This window comes from Hemicordylus capensis, chromosome 1 (assembly GCF_027244095.1).
Source record: "Hemicordylus capensis ecotype Gifberg chromosome 1, rHemCap1.1.pri, whole genome shotgun sequence".
Lineage (NCBI taxonomy): Eukaryota > Metazoa > Chordata > Lepidosauria > Squamata > Cordylidae > Hemicordylus > Hemicordylus capensis.
In genome coordinates this window covers 194,494,538-194,506,698 of record NC_069657.1, presented here as the reverse complement: position 1 = coordinate 194,506,698, position 12,161 = coordinate 194,494,538, and the positions used below count along the sequence as shown (strand labels likewise).

At 42.5% G+C, this 12,161-nt stretch overlaps 1 protein-coding gene across 1 annotated transcript; it reads right to left on the bottom strand.

Annotated features, from left to right (window-relative positions):
* Positions 1-2,938: 2,938 nt before the first annotated feature.
* Positions 2,939-8,372, bottom strand: G6PC2 (glucose-6-phosphatase catalytic subunit 2). Its single transcript, XM_053264350.1, has 5 exons — positions 8,152-8,372; positions 7,735-7,844; positions 7,015-7,126; positions 5,547-5,662; positions 2,939-3,450 (listed from the first exon to the last, which is right to left on the bottom strand). The coding sequence occupies exons 1-5, from the start codon at positions 8,367-8,369 to the stop codon at positions 2,939-2,941; spliced, it is 1,068 nt and encodes a 355-aa protein (XP_053120325.1). The 5' UTR covers positions 8,370-8,372.
* Positions 8,373-12,161: the final 3,789 nt, after the last annotated feature.

Here is a 12,161-nt window from a genome sequence, read left to right as displayed (position 1 = left end):
CCCAGATAACATTGCATGTATGCAAGTTGTGAAAATGCAAGATTTGTGCAAATGTTACACAAAAGTCCATTATTTCTAATGTGCCTGTGTAAAGTCATTTGCACAATTTGCGTGCATGCAGTGTTACTAGGCTGAGCTACTGTTGCACACTATGCCCGCCACTATGTATAAACACATGCAAGAGGGTCAACCTAAAAGCAAGAAGCAATGGTGTGTTTTTCTCCAGAATTATTGTTATATATATGCAAATATATGTAGATCTGATTGATTACTTGATTAAAATTAATACCACTAATCGATGATTGCACTACCACTAAAACTACAGTTGCAATCCCAAGCACATTTAATAGTAAGTAAGCCTCATTGCACTGAATGTGCCTCAAAGAGGAGGCATATCATCTTGTTGTGTTTTATCTTATGTGGGACATCCACAGAGGGTCTTCCTTTTTCAAGGACCACTTGAAAACTGCTTGGGGTCTGGTGGATCACTTAATAATTGTTTTTATTTTACAAATCAAAGTACATCTCATAATAAGAAAAATTTTAAAAATCAAGTGCAAAGTGAATGTCAGCAATTCTCAGCTGCTCTGCAACATTTCTGCAGACCACCAAATAGATTTGGACCACAGTTTGTTGTCTTCTGGCCTAGAAGAATGAAAAAAACCACCTACATATATTTGCTGATGTGCTTCTCTTTAAATTAGATTGGGGCGGCGGATTTTTTTTTTTTTTTACAGATGCACAGAGTACACGGTGTAGCTAGAGTACACATTTTTTATTCCAGATATGTAGATGAAAACTCAATGTGACCAATGTTAAGCTGCAAATGTTGAAAGCAATCATCTTCATGGTTGCCATGAAAATAAACATTTGACTGTTTTTGGTCCCATCTAAACATCATCTGTTCATAGCAAGCATTAAGTGTATAAAGAGTTTGCAGTAAATCTTTTCTAACAGGAGCTGAGACATATTGAATTAAGGATAGGTTGCATTCTGAGTGACGGGGAAATGCAAATGGACTTAGGAACATAGGAAGCTGCCATATACTGAGTCAGACCATTGGTCCATCTAGCTCAGTATTGTCTGCTCAGACTGGTAGCGGCTTCTCCAAGATTGCAGGCAGGACTCTCTCTCAGCCCTATCTTGGAGAAGCCAGGGAGGGAACTTGGAACCTTCTGCTCCTCCCAGAGCGGCTTCATCCCCTGAGGGGAATCTCTTGCAGTGCTCACACATTTCCATGCAGGAAATGTGTACACAACATCACGGCTCAACTATAAACTCACTAACCAAAGCCTTGCCTCCCACAGTTCTGCATCCTTCAGGTTTCTGGCCTTAAAAGGCAAAGAAAGAGCAACAAAAGCGGAGTACGAGCCGCCTTACAAGGCTGTTTTGAGAATGCGTATGTGGTTACTCAACATGTAAATGTTGCTTTACTCAGCCTGAGTCTCAGGGAAGGTTGTTACTTAACATGAATCTCAGATACGTCAGAGTTTACATGTAAATACTGTAAATAAAGCTTGTTGCACTTGTTTCTGAGTTGGTTGCTTTACGCAGTCATCTAACACTGATCCAGCTGCATTCAGTGCCTTGAAATGGCTACGGTTAAGTAAATACAGACGTCTTCGTTATATTTGTGAGAGATGTTTAATAGCTGTGTCCATTTTCATCTCAGGATTACAGTTTGGCTAGAGAGCTACATACAGGCTAAAAACAAGCAATGTATCAGTGCATAAAACACGTGCCCCATGGAGGAGACGGAGAAAACAGAACAGGGAATTACTGAAAGAGTAGCTATGCTGGCCTCACCTTCTCAGCAAAATCTGAAGACTGCCTGTTACTAGTACTTCCCTCTCAAATTAATATGTAACTTGTAGGGCTGGATGAATAACATAATTGATTTACATATTCACCACTCATTCTCAGCTTCATTATATAATATATGATACTCAGGCCTCACTCACTCGTTGGGATTCTGAAACTTTTGGCTTACTCATTGTGAACCAGGGAGCTCTCCCTGATGAACCAGAGCCTTGGTACACTTATATACTTGGTATCCCAATTACTAGTAAATTCTTAATGGGACATCTCCCTCAAAACAGGAAATTCAAACTTTGCACCCAAATAGTCAGGACAAGGGTTCTCAAACGTAGGTCCCCAGACGGTGTTGGATTACAGCTCCCATCATTCCCAGCCTTTGGCCATTGTGGCTGGGAATGATGGGAGTTGTAGTCCAAACAATTTTTGGGGAACCCAAGATGGAGAACCCTTGGATCAAGACATTTCCTGAACATCCAGAAAGGCAAATGTTGGCACATACATAGACTATGAAGTACTGATTTATAGAAATATCTGGGAAAAGGGACATCCTTGCATCTAACAAGAAAATTTTGATGCATGAAGTTGACCTCACAATAGAGGCCCGAATTCCAACTTAGAGCAAGCCAGGCTACATATGGGATGGCAAGTTGCTTAAGGTTTGGGAGAGGCCCCATACTTGCAGCAGAAGACGTGTAAAATGTAGTGCTGAACAGAACTATACATCTCCTGGGTAGAGGAGACAGGAACAAGTGGGCAAAGCACCTTTCAGTTGAAAATCCACAAACTCTGTTCCAAAAAACAAAACAAAAAAAGACCCACAAGCTTCAACAACCAAACCTTCCAAGACTGTTATAGTATCCAGCAACTAGGTTGTAAGAGTCTCATTTTCATTATCTGGGGAGTTAAACCAAGGACTTAGCCAATGAATCTTTATGATTTGAAAATATCAGTGGCGGATGTAAGTGTCTTTTGAATTTTATAAGGCAAGATGTCAAAGACTAAATGGCATTCACCATTGATCAGAATGGAATAGCAAAATAACTGTTCAATCCCTCCATCACAGAACATCCTTGGCATCTTAGATACTCCAGGATTCACCATGTCAAACTGACCATAACATTTACGGAAGCTTTTTTTCTGTTGGCTTCATTAGCAAGTGCATACAATATGGGACCAAAGCCACTACAGTTAGTGGTATGGCTGCACTTTTACAGAAAGAAAATAGATAAAACAAATACTCAGTGTGAGTAGGTATCTTGATGGACTCATACAATTGCAGTGTCACTAAGGAAGCAGCTATGCATGATATCCTGAAACTGGCCTTAGAGCCATGTTTACCTTTGCAGCTCATGATGAACATTTCAGAATTAATGCTGAGACCTAGCCCAAAGAGGGCACCTAAATTTCTCACCAGTCCAGCAAATGGGGTTGTGTCAATATTGATCCACTCTGGGTTGGCACACCATTTCTTTGCCTTTGGAACAGACCACAGAAGATCAATATCAATAAGTTTGAGAGTCAGGTAAAAGCCAAGAGCAGAAATGAAGAGAACCATGATTGTCTTGATGTATGTTCTTAGTCTTGCTGTGTGAATGGTCGAGGTATGTTCAAATGCTTCTGCAACAATAATGCCTGTGAATTAGAGATGGGACATTAGAAGAGGCAGCCACACTCATGTTCAGTCAAGACAAATCAGTTTCCAAACTCATCTTTTAAACCAGATTTAGAACTTCCCCAAAAGGGCATTGATATGATTTTTAAATTAAATACAATTTCCCCCTCCATAACTGGCAATTAAAGACCATAGAATTCTAAGGTCACATAAGATGTTTTCTTCTACATCGACACTGTCCTGTCTACTATCCTTGTGAATTTGAATAGATAATATAATGTATGAAATAGTCAGTCAGAGATTCAGCTGGCAACAATTATTTTGATTGTGGTGGCTGAAAAAGGTGCCACTGGGATCCCCAGAATTGCTACCGGTTAGATTTGTGAACATTCAGTTCACAAGCTGTTCTCCATATGAAGATGTATTCAAGGACAGTCAGGGCAGCTCACAAGCAGCCCAACACCTGCATGAACCAGCCCATGGAAACATGAAGTTAAAAGCAATCAACAGCCCAGCCCATTGCAAGACTCCTGTCTAAAACCTATTCTTGAAAGAGCACCATATATTCTTGCTGAAAATTCTACCTAGAAGCTTGCAGGCAAAGAAGTTCAAATCCACACGTGAAATTCAGCTCCTCCACTCCCTACTGGCCCTCACTGCCTCTTATATAGTTTTCAGGTCACAGTGCAGTGCAACTTTGAGAAGGCAGTGTCCCACCCCTTCCCTGTTATGCAAGTCTTACAGATACACCCTGCTCAAGATCTGCCAACTATATGTGCTCCTGGCACCCTAGTCCACAGCCGCTGACCTTCCAAAGCTCCTTTGCCTGTCCATTTCTTTCCTTCCTAAAGCACTAAGTCCCTCTGTTCCTGGGCCTATGTGAGGTTCTGTCGCAGCCTCACTTTCTTCTCCCTCCCACCTGCCGCACCCACCCACCTTTCTTCATGCTTCAAATATATCTCATTTTGTCAGGCCTTTGTTTCCACCTAAAGACTGCTCTGACCCCTGTCCTTCACCCATCTGCCTGCTCACCCAGCATTCTTGTCCTCCCCGCCATGCCATCTTTCCTGTTGCTGGAACCTGCAATCTTCTTTTCCTCACACTTGTGTCCCTTCCACCTATTCCTCCATCAGGTTCTTGCTTCTCATCAGAGGTGTACTTAGGTAATTTGGGAGCCTGGTCCGAAAGGTTTTTAGAGCACTCCACCGCCACTGCAGGCTCCCCTCCCACTGCAAGTTAAGCATCATCCCCCTACACACACACAGTATTTTTAACACATGAGGTATATTTATGCAAATATGCAGTAGCAGAAACATTTTAACACACAACAGATTCCCATCCCACATTTTTCTTTCCCCACTCCCCCTCTCTGTCTCTAAAGCACCTGGCACAGGTCATAATCACACTTGGCTGCCCGGCACAGTGCAGCCCAGCAGCGACCACACCATCTGGGACAGTCTAAAGAGGATTTGGGGGGCCCCAGGGAGTGTGGAGGCCCTGGACTTCGGCCCCAAAATCCAGGGGTAAGAGTGCCACTGCTTCTCAGCAGAGTTGCCAGAACCTAAGGGGTATACTCGTGGATCAAATGGGCCGTAAGCCAGAATTTGGCTTTTTGAAAGCCAAATCTGGCCACCTAGCTTCTCTGTATGCTGCCTATTCTGCTCACTTCCTCTTAGGATCCTATGGGGAAAGGTGAAAAATTTGTTTAAAATCACCCACTTGCCTATTTCTTTTGTGGGTTGGGTGGTAGCTAGCACCCATCATGCCATACCACACAACCCACTTAAGTGTCCCTAGGAGCTACCCATGGAAAACAATGGGGTGTTTCAAGTTTCTCCATTGTTCCTTATGGCTGTAATACTCAAAACGTTTTGGGTTTTATTCCATCGAAACAACCAGTTTGACTGCTGTTTCGATGAAATGTTTCTTCTGTCTGCATTTTCAAAATCCATCTCGTGTACATCTCTAATATAGATCAATTGCCAACATAAATGCCAAATTAAATATGCTTCCCACTCTTGCCACTTTAAATTCCAAATGTTGTATTATGAACCCAATTTTGATTATTTTCAAAATCTCTACTTATATTCTAGAAAAATAAAGCTCTATACATTACCAGCAATTACTCCAAGGATAACTTGGTGTGGGAAATGTGTTGCTATGAATACTCTTGACACACACACACTGATCTGAATAATCCAGAACACACTCCACAGGAAGGACCAGCTGAGTCTGTGGAAGAAATGACAACGAGAAATTAGATAAAATTAGATAGAGAGCCAGCATGGTGTAGTGGTTAGAGTGCTGGAATAGGCCCGGGGAGACCCAAGTTCAAATCCCCATTCAGCCATGAGACTTGCTGGGTGACTCTGGGCCAGTCACTTCTCTCTCAGCCTAACCTACTTCACAGGGTTGTTGTGAGGAGAAACTTAAGTATGTAGTACACTGCTCTGGGCTCCTTGGAGGAAGAGCGGGATATAAATGTAAAATAATAATTAAAAAATCCAATTCAATAAACTCCCAAGCTGAAATGACTTTGTTTTTCACTCTGTGGTACAACAATTTTATCCTATTTATCCTAGAAAGACAAATGTTTGGAAACAATTAGGCTTGATAAAAATTACCTCCTGTGGATTATTAATATGATGAGGGTTGGAAATCACCCTGCAATAATCCTGCTTTGGGGCTGGCTTAATAATTATGGCACTCTTACAATGAGCTGTGCATCTCTGGCTTGTAAAGCAAGCTTTTTGCTGGGCCAGAATTTGCACAAAGAGACTGAGATGAACAAGTTCAAGCAACCGTAAGAACTGCCTTGCTGGGATAGGCCAAAGGCCCATCTAGTTCAGCATTCTGTTTCTGTCAGTCGGCCAACCAGTCAGATGCCTCTAGACACTCACACACAGGCCATGGATCTGATGGCTTCACTGTGATGTTTGTACTCAGCATTCGGTCATTAGAAACACAAGCCTCTCTCACTTCCATCAACATTCTGCCGATGAAATCCTTGACAGTAGAAAGAGCATCTGGCTCCTCATATTGGTCAGGCCATGGGTGTCTGTGGGGTGGGAGAGGGAGAGGGAGAGGGAGAGGGAGAGGGGGGCACTTGACCATCTCCCCTGGTCAGTTCTGAATTGACCAATCATTTCTTTTGATGCATGGAAGTTAGGGATCTCCAATACCCCCACCTTAGTCCGCTGGAGACCAAGAGAGTTCTCTGAGAGCATTCCTACTGAGAGAACAGTAGCATTCTCTATTCTATTCTGCGAAAGGGCCTAGGCCAACACCTTATTTGTTCAGATGCTGGCTTATCACACTCTAACTGGCTGCTTCTGATTGGCTCAGGGGGTCACAAGTAGACAGAGGGGGCCATAGTCAGTTTGCAGGCTCTAGATTGTGCAGGTCTTGATCTGTAACCCAGGCTAGACATTAATCAAATAAGCACTCACCATCTTTGATATACTTTACTGCTTGACTAAAACGTAACAAAGAGTGCCCCAAAGCCATGGCTTGTTTGTCGTTTTATACACAGCAAATGCCAAATGTCACACATGAGGGATCCTGAATTTTGGAAAGAGACTGACCTATGCAGAGTAATGGCTGATTTTTCTTTCTGTCTCATGGACTGGCTGAGGGCTGCCGACACCATTACATACCAGACACCCGAAGATCCCATGGCATGTCCAGAGGGGCTTCCTGTAGAAATGACAAAAGAATTCAGTGATAAAAGTCCAAAAGACATTCAAACCTCATTTCAGACCATGTCTTTGCCACAAGGCCATATTTCCCATTCCAAACTACTTAATCAGTGACACTGACTGAAAGTATCAGCAAGCTAGGATCAGGAGTTAGAGAGGCATTGCACAAACTCCAGAGGTGCATACATGTAGAACTAGGACTCAACGTCATCTCGCATTCAAAGGTTTCATACAGCATGTCCAAAATTGCCCAGATGTCTCAAGCTTAAGAGATGTGTCCCATCTTACTAGGGAAGGAAAAATCTCTGTTGAAAGCTAGCCAACGAGCTTCTGGCCTGTGGGTTTTTCTTTTGTATTTTTTTGACAGGTCGCTGTCCATGAAAGCAAGGCTAGAACTTTCATCTTGTGCTTAAACTAGAGAGAGCGTTGCCAGTGGAAGCCATACACAAACAGCCCTTTCATGCTGACTGCCTTAAATTTACTTATTCCACTTATTAGTCCACTTTCCCTCAAACTAGTCTCCTAGCTAGGCAGCCTAGCTTCAACAGTAGGTTCAATAGTTGCCATTTGCAACTAGACACCAGCAAAGCTATCAACATATCTTACCTGGTCCTGTTTCACATGTTATAGGAAATTGCTCAAGACATGGGCCTGTTTGGTTAGGATAGATCAGTGTTTCTTGAACCCACCAGTATGGACGATGACCAAATAAAATCCTGCCAGAGGAACAAAAAAACATATTAATGCATGCACAGAAACAGGCATTATTTAGCAACAGACCACATCAATGCCTCCATTGTTTCCTTTATATTAGTGCTTCTCACTAGAGCACTAGAATAGAACCACCATCATTAGCTGAAATTGAACTGATATCTTTTATATTCTGGTGGTCGTTTTTTAAAAGGCCAGCTCTTCAAACCTTATGTATTAAGTGGCAGGAGCAGCAAAGAATGGTTACAGAAAGATCTTAGAAGTCTAATCTCTTGCATTTCATAAAGTTTCCAATGAAGCAAAAAACCTTACCATTTAAATATAAGGTTGAACCAATCACCGATCACTGCCACCCATATCATTTTTGTCCCAACCACTCGATTAAGCTGGAACCAGAGAGGAAAATAAACTGAAAAAATGTTTCGTGGATCTCCAACATGTGACATGAAATTTAGGAAGCTCTGGTAAGACCTGTAATCCTTCTGCAAATGCTGAATTATGAGCACTCCATTGCTATGAAGGAGATCCATTAGAACTAGTTAAAAACTGAGTCCCCTTTGCTCTTTAGCTTAAATGGCAAAAACATGGAAGGAAGTTGTCAAAAACAGGAAAGAAGCAGTGTGTGATGGTTGGTTTTGCTTTTATATTGTCAGTTCCTGAAGCACATGACTCTTTGCAAAGACACATGGACCTACTGGTTTTGGAAAGACGTCTTTTGTTTGCCATTTTAATTGGAGTAAGAGAAATGACGGAGATGCTGATCTGCAGCAAATTGTGAGCAAAGGTTTGTGATGCTAAATCCATGTCTTATGTAACCATTATATGAACAGTTGGGCCATGTTTGCTTGGATTTTTTGCACAGCTCATTTCTCCAAAGACTGGACATTAGTCATTTGTACACTTGATTAACTGCTGCTGCTATAAAGACCAGGAGAAATACATGAATAACTGCTCCCAGCAGAAGTCATTAAAGCTTTGCATTTTTATTTGAAATTAATGAGTCTCTCTATTACTATGCTCATCATCACTTAGCACAGCCTATGCCTTTAAATAGTGATCAGATACAGTGAGAATGTATACAACATAAGCCGTTAAAATGGGGGTTTTAAGTGATTATTCCCAAATAATGTGCCAGTCGACAGTGGGTTGGTGAGGAACATGCCATGGATAAGAGAAAGTTGCACGGCACATGTAACACGTGAATACGTGTCTGCTTATCGGCAGCCCATGCTGTGTTCTTCCACTCTCCCCCATAACCCACAGAATTACTTGTCTCATGTCGTGATGCTATCACGTTGTCGGCTTCCCTGTCCCGCCCCAGCAATGTGGACTGTGGGGCTGGAAACCACAAAACTGAGGACATCACAAGAAGCAAGTGATCCTACCCATTAGGTGTAGGGAGAAACAAGACCAAAAAAGCACAGACGCTTTTGAACTTTGGTGCTGGAGAAGACTTTTGAGGATTCCATGGACAGCCAGGAAAACAAACAAATGGATCCTAGAACAAATCAATCCTGAATCTTCACTTGACGCACAAATGACCAGCTCAGACTATCATACTTCAGACACATTATGTGAAGACCCAGCTCCCTTGAGAAGTCTATAATGCTGGGAAAGTTGAATGAAAGAGAAGAAGAGGACGACCGGCAGCCAAGTGGATGGACTTGATTACGACAGCGATGAATGCACCACTGAGAGACCCTAAAGGCCAAGTTGAAGACAGATCATCCTGGAGAGAATCTATCTTATGTGGTCGCTAAGAGTCGACACCAACTTGATGGCACTTAATCAATCAATCACCCATGTCTTGCATAATATGTATTTCTTTCCAAAAGTATAATCTTTACATGGAAAACAATAGCATTGACCTCCTCCTCTTCTGTGGCTGGTCCATCACTTCTGATGCAGCAGCTTCCTCACTAGATTACAGGACGTTCCCAACTTACAAACAGGTTGTGTTCAAAAAGTTTGTCTGTAAGTCGTATGTTCATAATTCAGAATGCATATGGTTTTCAAGAGCAATGACTTTGTATGTGCGGGTTGGCATTTATAAGTCGGGGGCTTCTTTAATGTAGTATGTTATGGAGCTTTGTTTGCAAGTACGGATGTTTATAAGTCAAGTATTTGTAACTCGAGGAGTGCCTGTGACTGCAATTATGAATGTGCCCAGGGCTGGTATATCTACCATGATAGCATGTTAAATCTTAACCTTTTCACTTGGCATAAATGCCAGCCTTTGTCACACGGGGGTGCATCCATGCAGAATTCCCCATGGGAAACTGACAGGCTAAAATTGTGTTGTAATGACTTTACCATGTCAGAAATGAATGTAGAAAGTTGCCATGGTTTGATTGCTCTGTCATCATTCATGAGATCTGCTCAAAAGAGGGGGGAAAGGTGAAGGAAAAGAGAAATGTAGAAAAGAATAAACTTGCATAGGGGCAAGGACAATATTATATTGGTAGAGATATAAGTTAATAACCTCTTGTGGCTCCTTAATTAAAATATTGGGGGTGGGGTTTTTTGTTTTTGTTTTGTTTTTTTACAACTATACAGTTTACATGCTGAGAGTTCAATGGAAGCATCTAAAGCTAATGTGCAGATTTACATCATGGATGGTTTCCGTGGATGAACTTAAAGGACCTCATCTATAGAAAGTCACTTCACATTTACTTTAGCCCAGATAAATGTGTTTGAAGAAGCTTTTGAGTAGACTGTTTACCAACCTTAGTTTGATGAAGCTATGTGAAAAGGCATCGGAGTGATGAGCTGACTATTTAATGCTTCGTTTCTGATAAGGATTTGTGTTATGTAATATGCCAGGGTCCATCTACTGGGACTTCACCCTCCTCCTCTTCCTGCCCTGAGCAGATGCAGCATATTAGTGATGTCAAATAATATATTTGAACATGCGCCACATGGTAACACAGGCATTTTTCTCCTACCAGTAAGATGTGTGTGTGTAAGATAGATAGATAGATAGATAGATAGATAGATAGATAGATAGATAGGTAGGTAGGTAGGTAGGTAGGTAGATAATGTCAATATATTTTCACGAATCCCTCCAAGACAGATATCTTTGGGATAATTCAGTGATCATTAAAAATTCTAAAGCTAGTTTCATGATACCTTCTTAATTGTTATGTGCATAATTTCTAGCAAATGGAGTATTTTTAAGAACATCATTTATTCATTTGAAATATTAATGCCCTACCCTTCTCTTCATGAAATCCTTTCCAAGTTAGTTCCAGCCAATGTTTCGTGAAATTGATTCAGTACAAGTAGCTTACTGGTATGACAGGACCATCTTGCTGCTCAGGATCCTTGAAAAGGACAAGCCACTGGGCTTAGCTTGAAACAATAAAAAGGGGGCATTTTAAAATAAGACAGATTTACCTCTGACATTTAGATCTTGCTAAATCAGCTCCCAAGTGTTAAACCCCTTATTTATGGAGTCTTTTGATTTTATCTCTGACAATCTGAGCGCTATTTGTTCTCTTGCCTGTATATACCAAGTGACCTTAAAACATTTGAGTCAGAGGACAAGATATTGTTTTGTGATCCTTCCTTTCTGAACAATTGGATGTTGGGCACAGCTTTTGGAGATCAGTTTCCTACGGGGGAGGGGGGGGATTCAGTGTCTCGTTCCTTCTTCCCTCCAGTCTAACAGGTAGGGATGTGCAGAACCGGTTCACAATTGAACCTGTCTACCGCAAACCCACTTCAAACTGTAGGTTCATCTGAACTGGTTCGCAGAGCAGCAGTTTGGCCCGAATTTGGGCCAAACTGCTTCAAATGGTCCGTGCTCACCCCAACTAATAGCACCAATGATCAACACTGATGGCTCTGACGATTTGTTTGGTGATGCAGGCATAGTGCAAGAGCCACAACATGCATACCCTGGGTGCTGGATGCAGAGACTGCCTCTGCATGGGTGTAACTATGATTAGACAAGGGGAGACAGTCGTCTGGTGGCCCATTGCCTCAAAGGGCCCCTCAGAGACATGTCACATGACTCCCCATTGCCCGCCCACCCAGCCCCAAGGCCCCTCAGCTAGCCCTCCTGGCCGGCAATCTAAGCAGCCAGCCTGCAAGCTGCTACAGAGCTCCTTCTCTGCTTCCTCTCAGCTGTTTGGTGGGTGTGTGGGGCTTCCAGAGAGGCCTCCATGCGGGTCTCCCTGAAGCCTGAACTCGAGTGCCCCGGCAGGCAGGCAGCAAGGAAGGAAGGAAGGAAGGAAGGAGGCAGGCAGGCAGAGTGGCCATCGCTGGCTGACTTTTACCCACCACAGTTCTCTTCAGACTCTCTGCCCAGCACAGACCAG

Coding starts and splice junctions, on each gene's coding strand:
- G6PC2 (XM_053264350.1), bottom strand. CDS start 8,369: ATGGATCTCCTTCATAGCAATGGAGTGCTCATAATTCAGCATTTGCAG. Junction 7,127..7,734: donor AACATGTGAAACAGGACCAG/GTAAGATATGTT, acceptor TCATTTCTACAG/GAAGCCCCTCTGGACATGCC. Junction 5,663..7,014: donor TCAGCCATTACTCTGCATAG/GTCAGTCTCTTT, acceptor TTTCTTCCACAG/ACTCAGCTGGTCCTTCCTGT.